The following is an 18,018-nucleotide window of genomic DNA, read 5'->3' as shown; positions in this document are numbered from 1 at the left end:
CTGGTAACTACTTCAAAAATGAGAGGCAGCATAAGGCTACCTGCCTTGCTGCAAGGGCTGCGAGGTGGTGCAGTCTTTATGTAATACTGTGTTGGAGCGGGAGAGCTGTGTTTTGAGAAACAATTCAAAACCGTCCGTCTGTCTTAGCTGTCCAGCCCAATAAACCACAAATTAAAGCCTTGTCCCCCTCTTTGCCTCATGGTCCTTTGGCAAGGTCCTGGCCTGAGCCACCGCGCTGGGATGCCTGCACCTGCCTGTGCCTGTTGGTGTCCCCTTCCTGCTGACAGGACTTCCCAGCCTGACCTCAGATGTGCCTGGTCACTGCAGACTTGTCTGGTGATCACTGGACTCACGGTTGACCTTGGTCACTAGCACCAGACGTGCTCTGCTCTCCTTGCTCCGGCAGCATGGGACCACAATCATTTTCCGTGAAGCAAATCAGAAAACATTAAGTTATTTTGTGCTCGTTTGCAAGCATCCTCTGCATAAGATGAGAAAATGTTTGTGCTTAATCAAGTAGGAGAGGCAAGGACGTATAATGAAAGTAATGAAATATAATCGGAATGAACCATGAGGTCAAAAAGGAGTTCTGGCATGCAAAGCCACCTTCATATAGCTAACTATCAGAGTCGAGAAGATTGCAGAAAACAGTGGGCAAGCTCAGGAAGTGCAGGCTAGATGAGTAGACAGGGAGGTGGATTGACTGAATAACCCCAAACACCGGTACCAGCAAGTGCTGGCCTGAGAACTGCCAACCCAGGAGCTGTACCACAGCGTGCAGCCCTTCAGGAACGGACTGCTCCAGCATGGGCTGCTCTCCACAGAGCACCACAGGAAGCTTCTCAGACGAAAGGAGCTCTGTTTGGGGAAAAAAAAAAAAAGTGCCCGACCTGGAACTCAGCCTGGCAGACGTTGCTCCTGTCAGCATGGAGCAGCCATTTCACATCAGCATTTTCTCACAACAGTCACGTTACCTCCATTGGTGCTGCCATCAGGGGCACCCCAAGACCCGTGTGATGTCACCACAGAGTCGCTGTCACCCAATGGCCTCACAAAAGGCAGCTGGCTATAAATGCCCTGAGCGTCCAGCCTGCGTTCAGTCCGGCTGGTGACACTTGAGAGGTTGAGGTCCCACTGCTGGAACGTGCAAGGTGGTGTTGCGAGTGGAAGGCGCGACGTCGAGGTCCTTCCTGTGGAACGCGAGACGTCAAAATCCTTCCTGTGACACGATAGACGCGAAGTCCTTCTGGGTGGCAGGTGAGGTACCCCGGTCCTGCTGGTGGAACTGGAGATGTCAAGGTCCTTCTGGGGGCATGTGAGACGCTGAGGTCTCTCTGGTTGCAGGCAAAACATCGAGGTGCTTCTGGTGGAGCGCAAGGTGTTGAGGTGCTGCTGGTGGACCGCGAGTCTTTGAGGTTCTGCCGTTGACCTGCGAGGGAGGTGCTGAGGACTGGAGGCACTTGATACCCGTTTGTCATCGGAGCAGCGTCCCGTGGAGGACAAGCATCTCCACGCCCGAGCAGCCACAGGCACAATGAGCCAGCCACGCCAGGAGCTGCCAGCGGAGGAACCCAGACAAGAGACGCGCACCATCTGCCTGGGCCTGCTGGCCGATGCAGCACGACTGAACCCCTGCAGGCACTCCTTCTGCAGGGAGTGCATCGAGCCCTGGGCCGCGCACAGAGCCACCTGCCCGCTCTGCCGGCGGCCCATCATTGCCATCATCAGGCTGGTGCTGCCCGCCCGGCACGACGCCTCAGCCCGCCGGCCCCGCGGAAGGGCCCAACGCAACGTGGGGCCGGGGCGGCAGCAGCAGCAGTGGCGGAGGAGCCCCTCGAGCTACAGGTCCCGCAGCGTCTCGCCCAGGCGCAGGGACCGCAGCCCCTCCACGCCACGACAGCTCGTCCGCAGCTTCTCCTGGCACTGGGAGCAGGACAGGCACAGACGGCCCCGGTCCCCGCTGAACGCCAATGCCGGGGACACGTCGTGGATGCAAAGGGCCCAGCAGGAGGAACCGGGGGCTGGCGACCACACAGGCCACCAGGCTGGGCCCCACGTTTAAAGAAAAAAATAAATGAATCTTAAAAAGCAACCCAGAAGGAAGCCTTTTGGGGGATGGGAAATTATCATGGGATCGGGTAGCTGGGTGAGGGCAGCAGCCATAAATGTGACCAGGCCCTAACGGGAAAAAGGCTGACAGAAAAAGTCTCCTGAGCCCGGGGCACAAGAAAATGCCTGCCGGCCTGAGAACTGCCACCCCGGGAGTCGTACCACAGTGTGCAGCCCTTCAGGAATGGACTGCTCCAGCATGGGCTGCTCTCCACAGAGCACCACAGGAAGCTTCTCAGACAAAAGGAGCTCCATTTTGGGTAAAAATCAGGCCTGTTTTATACCATTTATACCTCTTACCCGTAAGAAGGCATAGGACAAGGGGGAATGGTCTTAAACTAAAAGAGGATAGACTAGGCATTAGGAGGAAATTCTTCGCTGTGGAAGGGTGGTGTGGCACTGGCACAGGTTGCCCGGAGAAGCTGTGGATGCCCCATCCCTGGAGGTGTTCAAGGCCAGGCTGAATGGGGCCTTGGCCAACCTGATCCAGTGGGTGGCATCCCTGCCTGTGGCAGAGGGGTTGGAGTTCGATGATCTTTAAGGTCCCTTTTAACCCGAGCTGATTTTGGAGGCCTGTAGCTAGTGGCATCCCTCAGGTTCAGTACCGAGTCCAGTGTTGTTCAACTTACTCAACAACCTGGACAATGGAACAGAGTGCATCGTCAGCAAGTGTACTGACAACACAAAGCTCGGTGGAATGGCTCCATTCCCCCCAGCGGGCTGTGCGGCCATTCAAAGGGACCTCAACAGGCTGGAGGGTTGGGCCGAGAAGAACCTCATGAAGTTCAAGAAGGGCAAGTGCAGGGTCCTGCACCTATGGAGGAATAACCCCAGGCACCAGTACAGGCTGGGGGCTGACCTGCTGGAAAGCAGCTTTGCAGAGAGAGACCTGGGTGTCCTGGAGGACAGCAGGATGACCATGAGCAAGCTATGTGCCTTGTGGCCAAGAAGGCCAACAGCACCCTGGGCTACATTTAGAAGGGTGTTGGCAGCAGGTCGAGGATGGTGATCCTCCCCCTCTACTCAGCCCTGGTGAGGTCACACCTGGAGTACTGTGTCCAGTTCTGGGCTCCCCAATACAAGAGGGACACAGAACTACTGGAGAGAGTTCAAAGGAGGACGACGAAGATGACGAGAGGACTGGAGCACCTGTCATACCAGGACAGGCTCAGAGAACTGGGACCGTTTAGCCTGGAAAAGAGAAGTCTAAGGGGAGACCTCATCAATGTGTATAAATATCTGAGGGGAGGGTGTCAAGGGGATGGAGCCCCTCTCTTTCCAGTTGTGCCCAGTGACAGGACCAGAGGCAACAAGCACAAACTGAAGCACAGGAGGTTCTGACTGAATAGGGGAGGGTACTTCTTTACTGTGAGAGTGACAGAGAACTGTCACAGGTTGCCCAGAGAGGCTGTGGAGTCTCCTTCTCTAGAGATATTCAAAACCTGCATGGTTTCCATCCCGCGCAAAGTGCTCTAGGCGAGCCTGCTCAGCAGGGGTGTTGAACTAGATGATCGTCAGAGGCCCCTTCCAATCTTGTCCATTGTGTGGTTTTGTAACTGCAGCTCATAAAATAGCTGTAGCTATAGTTTTCTTAGAAAACAACAAATCTCCCCTAAAAGCATGATTTTATTAATTTAAAAGCAAAAACAAGAAAAAAAAAGATGATTAAATACACCTCTTATTTTATAAGTTTTGCAAATAGTGTAATTATTGGCCTGAAACCCCAAATACCCATTACAACAGCCAAAGCTGATACTTTACAGTGGACCTGAATATGTACACATTTCATAATCCAAAACAATTCGAAGACATGCTGAATGTCAAAGTAAGCATCTGATTTAGTGAAATGATGGCAACTGAAACAACAGATACAGTCAAGTCATAAAATTTTACAAATATGGCATTTTTTTTACATAAGAAAATTAGACATTGTTAAGTACGTACATTCCTGGACATGGAATTTTATCTGGAAAATTTAGTAATAGTTGGTATTACAGAGGAATAAAAATATATCCTTGACACTTACAAATCCTCATTTCCATAAAGCAAGTTTTATTGCCTGTGTTTATATAAATAGGGTATCATACATTAAACCCCAGTTTACATTTATTAATGGTGAACATTTTAAAGAGCTCTTCAAGAGCAACATAAGGTGTGCAAAAATACTAGAAAGAGAAATAAATATTCTAACACGAAAAACCATTAACTGCTCTCCCACAGTCTGACTACAAATATCAAGTACCTCTTAGATTTCAACTTTAAAAATATCTTTGTCAATTAGGCAAGAATCATAGATCAGAATAAATGTAGCAGATGTATTACAACATTAATTAGACAATATAACTGAAAGTCCAAAATGTAATCATGTACACCCACAGAAAATGTTTCCACATTTTATCCTGTTGCAACTACACTAGAGCACTTAGAACCAGTGGTATATTACAATATATTCTGTTTTAAAACAACAAATTTCACAGTCCTGGCAATATGGTACCAGTTTATTGCTAGCATTCCATTTAGTATTTCATAGCACGCAAGTGTTAAGTAACTCATACTGTTTCTAATAGTAAATAAACACACACCAAGTAAACTGATGTTATTTTCACATACCTTAAAACAGGTTTTTTTCCCTAATTTATGTGAATTTTGTTGCCTACAAAATCAAGGACAACAATACTGATTAGGTCCTCACACAGCATTAGCAAGATATCATTGACTCTCAAGTTAATAAATAACTTAATTCCAGCTGGTAACATACCTAGTACCATTTCTAGCCAATGACCTAAAATTGTGCAGCCTTTTGGGAGCATACTGGTGTCCAGCAGTGACCTGAAGCAGGATATAAACTGGTTCAGCATGTTTCAGAAGTGCAGGAAAATCCTGTTTATCCCAAAGTCTTAAAAATTCAAATATGTTTGTAGTCAAAACTCAGCACATAGTTTAAAACTTAAATATTTACAAGCCTCCAGTCCTTGAGATTTCACATCTTCACAGTACTGTGTTCAAAATAAAACCTCTTGTAGCTCACCTGCATTCTGCACTCGAAGTTACACATGAATTTTCAGCAAACTCTTCTCCAGGATATCAACCTTGTTAGGAGACAAAGCTCCTGAATTCCTTAGCATTAAAATTCACATCAGCTAGGCCATATAGGTACATTAAATAAGATCTTGAATTGCAAAGATATTGCTTACTATTAACAAAACTTGAGAAAAGAAATAAATGGATTTTTCTTTAAATATCTTTAGAATGCAATTAACAGCGGCACCCAATTAATTTACAAGGAAATGACTGCATTCGAGGAAGTGTGATCAATCAATGAAAGGATGCCACAGTATCATTCTGCCATCCTCTAGAGAACAACACTTTTCCGTTATTTATTTTGAAGTTTCACTTTTACTAAGCACTGTATATAAACACTGCTTTGTTTAGAAAACTGATAAAAGGGCCCATAAGCATTACCTTGAAAACTTCATTGAAAGTTCTTTGAATTTAACAAAGCCACTAGGAGTGCTTTTTAAATTTAAACTTTTTTAAAACATTTAAATTCACTGAACAAGGCCCACACCAGAGGCTCATTCCACGATTATCAGTTTCTGCCAAGCATAATCATACGCATGTTATTTTACTAATCTGACAGCAATTTATTTTTTCACAGTAAGTCACAAATGACCTTTGTCTAAAATATCTGCTTGGACTATGATGGACATCCATTAGAGAGCCCATGTTTTCAAGCAGTATTTATGCCTGAACAGTCTCTGCTGGAATGAGATTCCCTGTTGTATCCAGCTGCATACACTTACACGAACAGGCAGACACAGGGCACTCAGTGTGGTCCCTAGACAGCAATAGCAGAAAAAAAGAAAAAACAGGTAAAATAAAACTAACAAGAATTTTGCATTCTATAAATTTAAGGATGTGCAGGAACACAGCATCTCAAAGAACACTTAGCAGCATGGTAAGCTCTGCAAGTGTTCTAGAACAAGACATCTTAATTGTAGATAAAACTAAGAAGTCGTGTCCTACTTGGTGCAGCATGCACGAGTGAAACACAGAAGATTTGAACAACTTACCTGAACCAGCTAAGCATATGCCCAGCGTGTCCACCATGCCTACAGTTGTGACACCAAGTAAACCAGTTGTTGAACTGGGCTAGCTTCTTATCTTTGCTAAGATCCACTTTCTCATCTGACTTAGATCCTCCTGTGCAAAAGCAAACCCATCCCCACAGTTATGCCTGTAAATCTTTGTTTCATTTATATTGCAATTGCAGTAACAGTATTACAATAAATTTGGAATTAGGAACTTCAAGCAAAGAAGTAGTCTGATTTTAAAAGAGAAGTTGATAGAATTATTAAAGAAATAAAAACTGATAGAAAACTGAAACAAAAATTATACTGCTCAGCTAATGCTTTGCATCTTATGGATGTGCTACCCCTGCCTATTAAACAAACTTTGGAGAGACAGTCTCTTTCAACAGTGATTTATGTTTCAGTGATCGATTTAAGTTCCAGTGAATTATACACCTGTTTTCCTGCACATGGGATTTTTGGCTTCAAAATAGATATATGTGTGTGTAAATATATAAAATCCACCAAGTCTCAGTTACGAATTAGAACAATTGCAACAGTAAGTCGTAACACAGACCAGTGAAAGAATGAGAGGAGATACATAAATAGATGACAACTTTACAGCTGTCAATAGCTCTTTAACAAGACTGACTTAAAAATACAGCCAAAATGAGTTTCACTTAAACCTTATATAACGCTGAGCCCAAAACATTTAGAACCAAGAGATTCCATTGATAGTATTTCTTAGATGTGCCAGAAGCACCCATAAATTCTTTCATGCTTAGCCACAGAAAGTATATGTTATGTTTATTCTCTCTTCTTCTTTCAGTTAAAAATCAATTGGTTTACATTCCAAGATTTCTGCAGCTTCCCATCAATTCAGCCCAAAAAACCATACCTCCTGTTTCTTGCAATTTTAAAGCTCGTAACGCAAAATACTACGATACTTCAATCTTTTTGTCTGTTTAAGCCATGGGATTCCACTGACAACCTCACTGGTAAAAATGGTCAAAACCAGGTAACTGCATACTATCTGACACCAACACATGGAGACATAGTAGAAAACATGTTTACATCCCATCTGATTTTATGAGAAAACCTATCATCTCTCCCCCTTATAATTAAGGGTATGAATACTTACAGTATGAGAACAAATAGAAAGGTGCAACAGAAGATCTTCCTACAGCAACTGTTAATTAGGCCTTTAACTACTACTCTAGTTGAATAGCTAAAAACCAGTATGTCATACCTGGACAGCTGGAAACTGGAGTTCCCATATTTATCAAGCAAAGTGCACAGCGAGGAAGGGGCTTACGACAACCAGGACAGCTCGTAACTTTTGACTTTGTTGGTGAACCACTAACTCCATATTGGCTAAAACCCCGCCCCTGATGAGGAATGGCTGAACAGCTGTACGAGATGGATTTTCCACAGAAATTGCAACTCACAAACACCTAAAGAGAACAAAAGCTCATTAATTTTTCAGTTTGGTTCTACTTCTGCTAGAAGTGAATTTGTTCAAGCTAGCTAACACTCATTTACCAGATACTCTTGATAGTGCCCTGGAAAGTTACTCTCTTGTGAAGGTGTTGCCAACATCTTGGCTTGGAGACTTGCCATGCAGTTTTGTGAAGCAGGCCTTAACAATGCCCAGTTACCTCAACAGCACATAACACCATGCACAATTGCTATTGCTTGGAGAGGTATTACTTAAGATTATAAAAAGCTATATGTGAAGGTATAAAATAAATTAAGTTTACTCTACTGGCCTCTCCCTCTTTCTATTCGGGTGATCCATTCCAGAGTCCTGAACATGAGGATTTTCCTAGCAATCTTTACCTGCACGTTTAATGCCACAAGTTGAGGTGTGATATAGAGGAAAGCACAGTCTTTACACTCATTAGGGGTTATTTACAATGCTCACATAAGGCAGGAGCAATAAACAACTCCCTCCCACTTGCAACAGTATGGATGGAGCTCTCCTTAAACAGCTGTGAAGTGAAGGACAGGTGAATTCAAATATAGCCTTCCTTAAAAATCCTTGGGACCTTAAAGCTTGTAATGCACATACTGAGCAAATATGAGCAAGTGTCAGTTGCTGTGGCTAGACCACGTTGGCAAAAAATGCTACCAGGTAATATTTGTATAGGGTGTCACTTTCCAGTTTAGCTTATGTTCTGAACTGATAATAAAAGGTGCTGTTCACTTTAGTTTAGGTTCAAGGGCTTCAAAATAGCTGAGGTTCAGCTCATTTAAAACAAAGTCAATTTGAACTGGTTCTCTGTTCAATTCCCTGGTTTCAGCATCATCCTCACCACGATGAAGAATGGCATTTCCTTGATTAGATATTAAAAAAAAATAATACATTTGTTTACCCTATTTCCCTGCTCTCTACCAAAACAGAGAAGTCCTTTCTCCAAACTATTTTGAAAAACAAACATTGTTACCCTTTTAGGGTAGCTTTAGTTTAAATCTCTCTTTTGCACATGAACCTTCAGGAAAGCCGAGATGCAGCCACCATTTTTGTTTCTATACAAGTACCATGCTACCTTCCTTTCTGGATTGGTCATACTTGATAGAAGAAATAAATTTACCTGGGCTAAAGGCTTTGAACTAGGATCCAGCTTACTCCTATGGATATCAAATTCTGCACGTTTATGCCAAAATCTCCACGCATCTAAAAGATTCCTGTAGTTCTCAATCCAGTACTGAACCCTCTCATCCTTAAGTACATCTGATGGAGAACCCTAAAGCAGGTAGGAAAAAAATGCCAGTCACACACTGAAGATACACAATGCATATTATTCACGTTTTCAAAAGGCTTTAGAAAGCATACTACAATGTATGAGAAATAATGTAATTTGTGTAGAGAAAGACAGCATCTGCTAAAATTTAACCCTAGTTTCATAAAAATTTTCTTCAGTCTGCCTGTCAGGTTGAGAATACTTGTGCTGCCACGTTCTCCTAAACACTTGCATCTGTCAGACAAAGGATTATATATTTCTGTCAGGTATTCTGGTGTACATGTAACATATGTAACCATAAAAATGATACGTGCACAGTGCTGGAAGTAGCTGCAACTGTGCCAGTAAGGACCACAACAAACCCAACTAACCCCACCCCCCGCCCCCAAACACACACACACACAAAAAAAACCACAAACTCAACAGCAATACTCACAGCCAAAAACAAACAAACAAACAAACAAAACCACACCACACCTCAGTTCTCCATCAAAATCCTGGAAGCAAAAAAAGTATACTTTGAACCTACCAGAAAATGCAGAAAAAGCAGGGGAATGGGTATTCCTAGTGCAGCTATTTTTGCTTTTTCTCCTCTTTTCCCTACTCTCTCTGAGATAACTCGAAGATACAAGTTTGTAGTTAACCTCAAGTGGTTTGGATGATTCCACAACATCATCCATATATCGATCATAAAAATCCACATACCACAGCATGATATATGCTGTCAAAATTTACTACAGAAAATACTTTTCAGTTCGCAAGATTCAGTACTATGCTGCTAAAGAAACTATAGTTAAGTAACGATTTATTTTTGAGTGAAACACTAACCTGTAACATGCAATAGCTTGCTGTCTGGACATCTCCCGTTCTGTCAACGTAACTTTCCATCAAGTCCACTCCGTCTTTTGTCAGCCCTGTTAACAGTATTCCCTCCAAATTCCCAGCATCTTTCATTTCATTTGTCAGCTTTTCAATAAACCTGTTCAGCTACAAAACAAAACAAAAAGCCCACTAACTTTTGCTGTCTGTTCATCCCCTTGTAACTCATTTATGACATAAGGCAAAACTTTCTACAATTTGAACAGCTTTCCTTAAGAGTGTCTTTTGCTAACAGAACATGCTGCTTGCTGCATGTTACGCAGGAAAATTTATATGGCAACATCTACTATATTGCAAGAATTTACATATTTATCTATATACTTTAAACCTCCTGACACAAAGAGCAAAGAGTGAGGTCACCTATTTTTTAAGCACTTAAACATTCCTACTGCAAAATGAAACCTTTATTCAAGAGAAAGTAAATGTCTGGAGATAAATAACAAATAAATAAATATACACTCTGTTAAGAGAGACGGACAAGCCATACAACAGTTTTAAAAACTAGCATGTCATGAATATTATTATTAAAAACGTCAAAAATCAAGCTGAAGTTACAAACTGAAGATCAGATTATACCATAGCTTATATCCTATTGTGTAAGGAGAAAAACAAATCCCTCATGAATCATTGCTTCCACTGTTCACCTCTTCACCCCAGATCTTCTTCCCTCTCTACATAAAGCCCAGCTTAATAGTTTGCTTGAATGTCCGACCATAGACTTACCTGAGCATCATTGAGGAACTTGCAAGCGAACGCAACTCTGTCTCGTACAGCTACATTATTTTCATACTTTGGAGAGAAAAATGGGAATGCTACCATCACATACAAATTTCCAATTTTTCAATACACTGTTTGTAAAAGTCAGAACATTTACCTTAATGTATAGCTACTATTGATTATTTTGATGATGTACAAAGAAACCACCTGAAGAAAGCTAACACTAATACTGTTTATATTCAGATATATGTATCAGATCTAGACTGAGGCTAACAGGAGCAATTTACTCATATGGCAGGAAAGGCTGGTTCAACACATCATATGTGGCTTTTGAAACTTTAGAAACAGATTTCCAAGTCATGTAGGGCTGCGCTATCATGCTTCTGGCACGATATTCTGGCACCCCCAGGTCCCTTTCTGCTCAGCTGCTCCCCAGCCACTCGTCGCCCAGCCTGGGCCTGGGCTTGGCATTGCTCCGTCCCAGCTGCAGCACCCGGCATTTCCCTTTGCTGAACTTCAGGCCATGCTGATCACCCAGTGCTCCAATCTATTCAAATCCCTCTGCAAGGCTTCTCTTCCCTTCAGGGAGTCGACAGCACCTCCCAGTTCATCAACCTTCCTCCTGCTTTCTTCCCCTGTTTATACTTCTAATGGTTCAAGAATTCCATGCCACGAAAAAAAAAAAACACAACCACAAACCTCCTCTAAGAACTGTGTGAACTCTGTTGGATACGCCCATTTTTACAAGGTTTGTACACTAACACAATGTTCATTAATATGAGATCTCTGTTTAGAAGAAAAAAAGTTATCTGCCAGTATGAGGAAAAAAATAATACATTCTGAACTGATTAATTCATGGAGTATGTAACACTTCCCCTACATATGGGTGTATATATGCACACCTATTATTTAAAGGAATTTAACAAATTTACTCACCAAAACACCATCGTATGAACCAGACTCACTTGTCAGAAAAGCAAACATAGCACACAAGTAGGGATTGTTCAACTGCAGTCTTAGAGTACTGCACATTTCTCTCCAAAGTGAGTTCTTCTCATCTGTGTAGCCTGATAGAGCCATTGCTACTACATTAAGGTTCAGATCACCTGATTTATTTAAAAAAAAAAACACAATGAAACAATATTCAAGTTCAGGATTTGGAAAATCAATTGAAACTGTAATTGAACACATCGATTTGAAACAGAATATTCTGCAGAATACATGACAAAATCTGGTAGAATTATCACGAGCCAAAACAACTTTATATACGCTAGCTTTTTGCAGTTTCTGCTTTCAATGACCCAGTTTCTACTCTCAAAGTCACAAGCTCACATGCATGACAACCTGAGTTATACTTTAAGCAACATCACTCTAGCTCTGGTGTTTTGCAATAGTTTTGAACTTCTACATGCATTCTTACTGCTTTCACAAAAGGTTGTCATTACCATAATTCATATCCACAAGAAGTGAAAGTACTGGAATATACACATAACCACTACTTAACAGACCATGCTGGTGGATGACAAGTGCATACAACAGCTTTAAGTTAAAAAAATTCCTAAAATCATTAAATCTATTTTATCTAAATATTTATTGTCAGAAAGTTCAATTTTTTTTTTCAATGCAAAGATGGCCAGTCTCTGTTCTGAACCTTCCCTACAGAAAACACATACATAGTTCCTGCAATTCTAAAGCAGGCAAACACTGTCAAGACAGTATTTTAAATTTAGTAAGAGAACACACATGCAAATCTGAGATGTAGGAGGAATACTGGCAAGAACACGTAACAAAATACCTCCACCTCTTAGCTGTAAAATGAATATCTTTTCCTTCATACATTGTAACACTTCCCAAATACTACTCCAAAACAAACGTCTTCTGTAAATCCTGAATATTATATTTTAGTTATTCCACAGCCATTGCACTGGCAGAAAGCTGCGTACGGCCCAACTGAAGGGGACACACATGACATCTGACCAATGTGCAATTCCATTGCTAGAAAAAAGTCCCACTACTTCTGTGCGTAACACTGTGTCATGTATCAGTATGAAATTCTAAAACACGCAATGCATTTTAATTAGACAGTAAGGCATATTATAGTCTGAGGAGTGAAAGAACAAGATTTGTCAGATTCTGAGGCTCCAATCCAGCTACTTCAAGTAAGTACTTTAAGACAGCACACACCTTTTCCTACCACCCTCCAGAATTCTGTTTACAGAAAAATCCACCAAGGTGATGTAATTCCAAAAGACAACATGAAAACGCAATACACACCTTTTCCTGAGGAAGCACCTTTATTTAGAATTTGTATTGCTCGCCGTATGTCCAGATTGAACAGTGCTACAGCAGCAGCTCGTTCCCAGTCTCCTTCCTGTTCCAATGAATTTAAAAAAGGTTCCACATCTAAGTCTGCTCCCTTCTTTATCCACCCACAGAGCTGCAAAGCCAAGGATCTCTCCTCACTCAGATACTGAATAATATCTGCCTGTCTATCAGATCCACTCCTGCTGTGCCTGAGGTTCTCTGTTGTTCCTAGAAATTAGAAATATGTTAAAATATGCTTTAATCACAATTTAAATTGCAGCCACAGTGCTTTGATTTCAATCATAAAGCTTAGAGAAAAGCGAAGTATCATACTTTACTACTTTAAATTAACATCACTATTAACTCTGTTGTAAGGAGCAGCATATACGAAACGATTTTATTCTTATCTCCTAATAATCATATATCTAAACTTGACATTTATTCCCTACTGAGTCTTGTTTTCTTTCCTCTCCTTCCTAAGTTTTTGGAGGTTCTTGTTACAGAGCTGACAGGAATGATCAGCGTGTCCAACTTCAAAATACAGCCAAGCACCGGCTCTACCAGTTCTCCTCTTCTTAGCAAGCATCAATGCGCTAGAAGCTTTCCCACCACTGAGGAGTTGCCTTTGCTCCAAGCAGCATAAATACACGACACATAATGAACAGGGAAGATTCAAATAACAGATACCACTGAAAAATACTTCGCTGAGCATAAGAGGCGTAATGTGATGCACAAGAGGTGATTACCACTTCAGAACACGATAGCTTATTTAAACGTGGTTATATAAATGTACTTTGGCTACACCGAAGTCAGCCTTCTAGAACTACACTCCCATGTGGAGCTTTGGGAACTGTAACAAACAATTACGTGCGGAGCAAGACTTTTCAGTGTCACTGTCAATCACTGAATGTTTGAAATAGTTCAGTTGAAGATTTACCTCTGAGGTTATTTTGTTTTTCTGATCATTGCCCTTCAAAGAAAACTAAAAATTCAGGAAATTACTGTAAGATAAACTGTTTACCTACATATATTAAATCACAAACTTAAATACTTTGTTGATATATTTTAATAGTCTCTTCCAATAATTTTTAAAGACAAACCCTTGAGTGCATCATTCTGTAAATATACTATAATATAACTTATCAAAGTTGGAATATTCTTACCCAAAGATGACTTCACAATTGACTTAATGCCAGCATAAACTAAGGGACCTTTGTTTCCTGTAAGTTTTTGATCCATATCTTCAGTATACTGCTTCATAAGTATTTACATGTATAGGAACCTTAATTTTTTCCCAAGCATTTGAAAAACACTTTTTTAAGTTAAAAGTCATATCCTATTAACATATGCAAAGTTTTTAGAGGAAGTTGTATTATATTCAAAGACTTTCATGCATTTCATATAATTGGTTTACATATAAAGTGTAGGCTACTTCTTAAAATAAATTACAGTAAAATAAAGGATATAATGCAGAGTGTACCAAAGTGATTTCAGCTGGGGATCTTCATTTCCAGCTAGGAGGTGATTTCTCCAAACTTGTTCAGTATCAAGACCATACCTTGATAACGCTCTGAGCCGCATTTTGGTTGCTATGTCTTTTTCCAAGGAATTAGCCTTTCCCTCTTCTGTACATTCATATAGATGTCGTCCACAAGCCCACATTAAGGATGTCACTGGACTCCACGCAAGAGAAATTCTTTCAAACACTGTGAAGTCAGACATAGTCCTGTTGGGAGTCACCACTACCATTCGATTTTGACTCGTGGGATGCCAGGCAAACGAAGCAATGTAGTTTTCACATGGTTGGACACTTCTTTCGATGATTGTAGGCTCAGTTTCATCCCCAATAGGCGTGGGAGTATGCTGCATGTCATACAGCCTAATGATATTACTATCCCTTGTTAAAGTAGCTAGCAGCCCAGTTCTTGTAGGACACCATGCGACTTTTGTTAAAGGCTTTGGTTGCTCTGTCAAGGTCAAAACAGGCTTTTCAAACTTCCTTAAATCCCATATGGCAACCTGACCTTCATAGAAGGAAGCTACACGATCATGGAAATACGGATCGACAGTCACTCCTTGGACAGCCTTGGTATTGACAAATATTTTTTGGCTTGTATTCCTCAGATCAAAGATAGCCAGATTTCGATGCATTCCAGCTAAAAGAAGCTTTTGATCCCGTGGAAGCCAACAAAGAGAGAGGCAAGCATCATTCTGCCCTAATTCATAAAGTGGCTTTGTTACTACCAGTCCCACTTCTGGATCGCCTGTTGAAAGCCTCACTTTCTCTGTAGCAACTGCAGTCTCTGGAGCATATTTGCTACTGATATCCCAGATGAGTACTGAAAAGTCAGCCCGATGTTTATCCAATCCAGCAGCAAGCCAGTTACTATCTAGTGGGTTCCACGCCAGGGTATTGCATTGCCGTGCGTGCTTGGGAACAAACTCTTTGCCTATCAAATCTTTAGATTTTGAGTTGTGATCCTGGCCAAGGCTAGTAAGTACCACTCGACCGTTGGCCTGTCCAACGGCAAGAAGACATTCGGGATCATACTTTGGATACCAAGCCACGCATTTCATATATGGCGTATCTGAATTTATGGACAACAGCGTGGCTGTAGTTTCTTCTGACAGCCGCAAGGACCCTGCCTTGAGTTCTGAACTTACAGCAGATTCAATGTGATAAAGGCTCAGTTCCGAATCACACACAACAAAGCGGTCAACATGGTGTGGGGCCCAAAGAATATCAGGTTTGGAGCCACTCATGTTTAGGGTGAGTTTACAAGCAATTTAAACTCTTGCAGGAAGACTCAGGTGATATCCATTCATATGGAAACTGTTGAGAAAACAATTTGTAGGAACGTTATCAAAATCCCAATTCCTTTGTCATCTGAGATCATCTTAAAGCAAACACAAAGATGGTTCTGAATTACTTTTAACCCCAGGATTTGTCACGTATACATTTCAGGCCCAAACCCTCAGCATTCTCCACATCACACCCCTTTCCCTGCTGCCCGCTTTGGTTTTGATTATGCTGACTGAGGCAACAATCAACACAGCCAACTACAAACAGACAACAGGGTCTGCTTTGTTTACAAACTCCGCAGCAGTACTATTTTGTTATTAGGGAAGGAAGGATTAAGCGAAACACGGTGTGGCACCGTGTGTGGGTGTGCAGCCTGTAAAGAACCACTCCCTGAAACATGCAGAAAACGTCTCTGCCTAATTGCAGTGCGCTGGCTGACAGAAACCAGTCTCCCTGTTTTGCCTAATGCCTGACCTACAGCCCATGAAGGCTGACCCTATTTGAAGATCTGTATAAATATACGGCTTTCCACTCCTAATTTTGCTCTACTGCTCCCAGTTCCACCTCAGCCCGGCCGATCTCGACTCTTTCCCAACCTTTACGACCCCACGGTTCTTCCACAGCGTTCCCATGCCTTCGTTAACACCCGGCCTAACAGACACAGACTTACACCGCGCTGACTCCCACCGCCGCCTGCAGCAGCAGCCCGAACCACCACACGCCCCTTACAGGCGCACACGACGCCCCCCGCACACCACGGGGCACCCACGGCTGCGGCAGATCCCCGCTGGGCTGCGGGAGGACAAAAGGCAGCGCCCGGTTCCCCCAGCCATCCCCCTACCTCCACTCCCCGCTGCGGGGGGCGCAGGGGCCCCGCACCTCACGCCCCGCACCTCACGCCCCGCTCCGGCCCCAGCGGCCCGGGGGGACCCGAGCGGCAGCCGCGCGGCGCCTTCCGGCTGCGCGGGCAGCGGGGGAAGGAAACGCCGGGGCACTGCCGGCCGCGGGGCGCGATCGCTTCCGGGGGCCGGCCGAAATGGCGGCGGGCGGGTGACGTCACGGCAGGCGGTGCCGGGAGGGCGGTTGTGGGCCCTCGGCTGTGGCTCGATAAAAAAATAAATAAATAAATAAATAAAAATAAAGGTTTTCTGTCAGCGGTACCTCGGCTAGAGTCTGTTTTTCTCCGTGTCTTCCTCATGGCAGCATAGCACGTGCAGATTTCCTCATACGTGTGCAATAAGCCCCTGCAAACAAGGACAGGGAGCCGTTTGTGAATGATAAAGAAATGGTGTCAGGAAGTTTTCTGGTGGGAAGCTTGGGGGGGGTTCCTAATTGAAACGTTAATTTTGTATGGAATCGTTCTACTTTCTTTAATGGTGATCGTGACATAATAGTGCAACTGGAAAAAAAAAAAAAAAACACCAAAAAACAGATAGTGCGATTGAAAACCAGCACACCTGTTGCAAATGGCAGCACAGCCAAGGGGACTCTGTGGTTATTGCCTGCCAAGAAGGTTGTGGCAGCCGGACTTCTCCCTTTGCAGACTCAAGCTTTTCCTTAGTCCTTCCTTGTAACCAGTCTTGTGCAATTTCATTTCCAGGAAAACTCCTTTTTTTTTTTTTTTTTCCTTCCCCCATCAAGTATTTTGTCCCCACGAATTTCACACAGGCAAAGGCCACAAATACCATGGTAATTAGCCTGTTATATAAATGTCAAGAGGGATTGTCCAAAGGGAGCTTGGCCTAAAAGAAGAGACTGCAAGATCTGAGTTTTATATTACAACATATGCTGTTCTTTAACTTTGTAGGGGTTGTTAGTTTGTGTGATGGAAAAAATTACATCTTAAGTGAAATATTTGAGTGCTGGACAAAGTCTTCCCTAAATACTAGATTTTTTGCATTACAAGAACATGTTAAAAAAAATGAAAATGAAAATATACTTAAAGATTATTAAGGATAATAGAAATCCTTAAAATAAACTTTAACATTATATTCTATGCAGATGAAAAAAATTATTTGAAAAATCCCATTCAAATATGAAACTTACTAATGCTTTTTAATAGGGTGAAACAGCAGAATGTGGACCACTGGGGCTAAAAGGGGACAGAGTAAGTTGCACTTTTAAATTAAAACATTTGGGTGGTATGAAGTATGTGGTACTTCAGAATCTTTGAAGAGATTCTTCAGAAGAAAAAAGCCTGTTTCAGAAAGAATTGCTATTACTAGAGCTATGTTCACAGCAGAAAACAGTGACTTCACTAAGATCAGATTTTATCCTTCAGTAATATTTGAGATCTTCCACCTCTAGAGTTAATGAAGTAAAAGATAGGAAGATGAGATTGTTAGCATTTATATTGACAATCCCCAGAGAGGGATGGAAAAGTCTGGGTAAA

At 42.4% G+C, this 18,018-nt stretch overlaps 1 protein-coding gene across 5 annotated transcripts; it reads right to left on the bottom strand.

The window, feature by feature from the left end:
- Window positions 1–3,727: 3,727 nt before the first annotated feature.
- MIOS (meiosis regulator for oocyte development) lies at window positions 3,728–16,670 on the bottom strand. 5 transcript variants are annotated; one of them, XM_040548486.1, is made up of 11 exons: window positions 16,520–16,670; window positions 14,290–15,656; window positions 13,987–14,085; window positions 12,794–13,051; window positions 11,456–11,625; window positions 10,526–10,591; window positions 9,752–9,910; window positions 8,774–8,926; window positions 7,429–7,633; window positions 6,183–6,312; window positions 3,728–5,947 (listed from the first exon to the last, which is right to left on the bottom strand). In XM_040548486.1, exons 2-11 carry the CDS (start codon window positions 15,584–15,586, stop codon window positions 5,851–5,853), a joined length of 2,634 nt encoding a protein of 877 aa, XP_040404420.1. In that variant the 5' UTR covers window positions 15,587–15,656; window positions 16,520–16,670; the 3' UTR covers window positions 3,728–5,850. The 5 variants fall into 5 exon arrangements, with proteins under 5 accessions (XP_040404420.1, XP_040404417.1, XP_040404418.1 ...); XM_040548483.1 differs by having other exon boundaries at window positions 16,468–16,633; XM_040548484.1 differs by having other exon boundaries at window positions 14,290–15,720; window positions 16,468–16,590.
- Between the last annotated feature and the right edge of the window lie 1,348 nt (window positions 16,671–18,018).

Source organism: Cygnus olor, chromosome 2 (genome assembly GCF_009769625.2).
Source record: "Cygnus olor isolate bCygOlo1 chromosome 2, bCygOlo1.pri.v2, whole genome shotgun sequence".
Lineage (NCBI taxonomy): Eukaryota > Metazoa > Chordata > Aves > Anseriformes > Anatidae > Cygnus > Cygnus olor.
Note: the sequence above shows the minus strand (reverse complement) of the source record. Positions and strands in the feature narration are given on the sequence as shown.

Bases quoted from the DNA above. Each gene is read 5' to 3' on its own strand.
- MIOS (XM_040548486.1), bottom strand. From the start codon at position 15,586: ATGAGTGGCTCCAAACCTGATATTCTTTGGGCCCCACACCATGTTGAC. The intron at 14,086-14,289 runs ATATCCTTTATT...ACATGTAAATAC, and splicing joins ACTTTGGTACACTCTGCATT to TTATGAAGCAGTATACTGAA. The intron at 7,634-8,773 runs GTAAATTTATTT...TGTTCTCTTTAG, and splicing joins GTTCAAAGCCTTTAGCCCAG to GTGTTTGTGAGTTGCAATTT.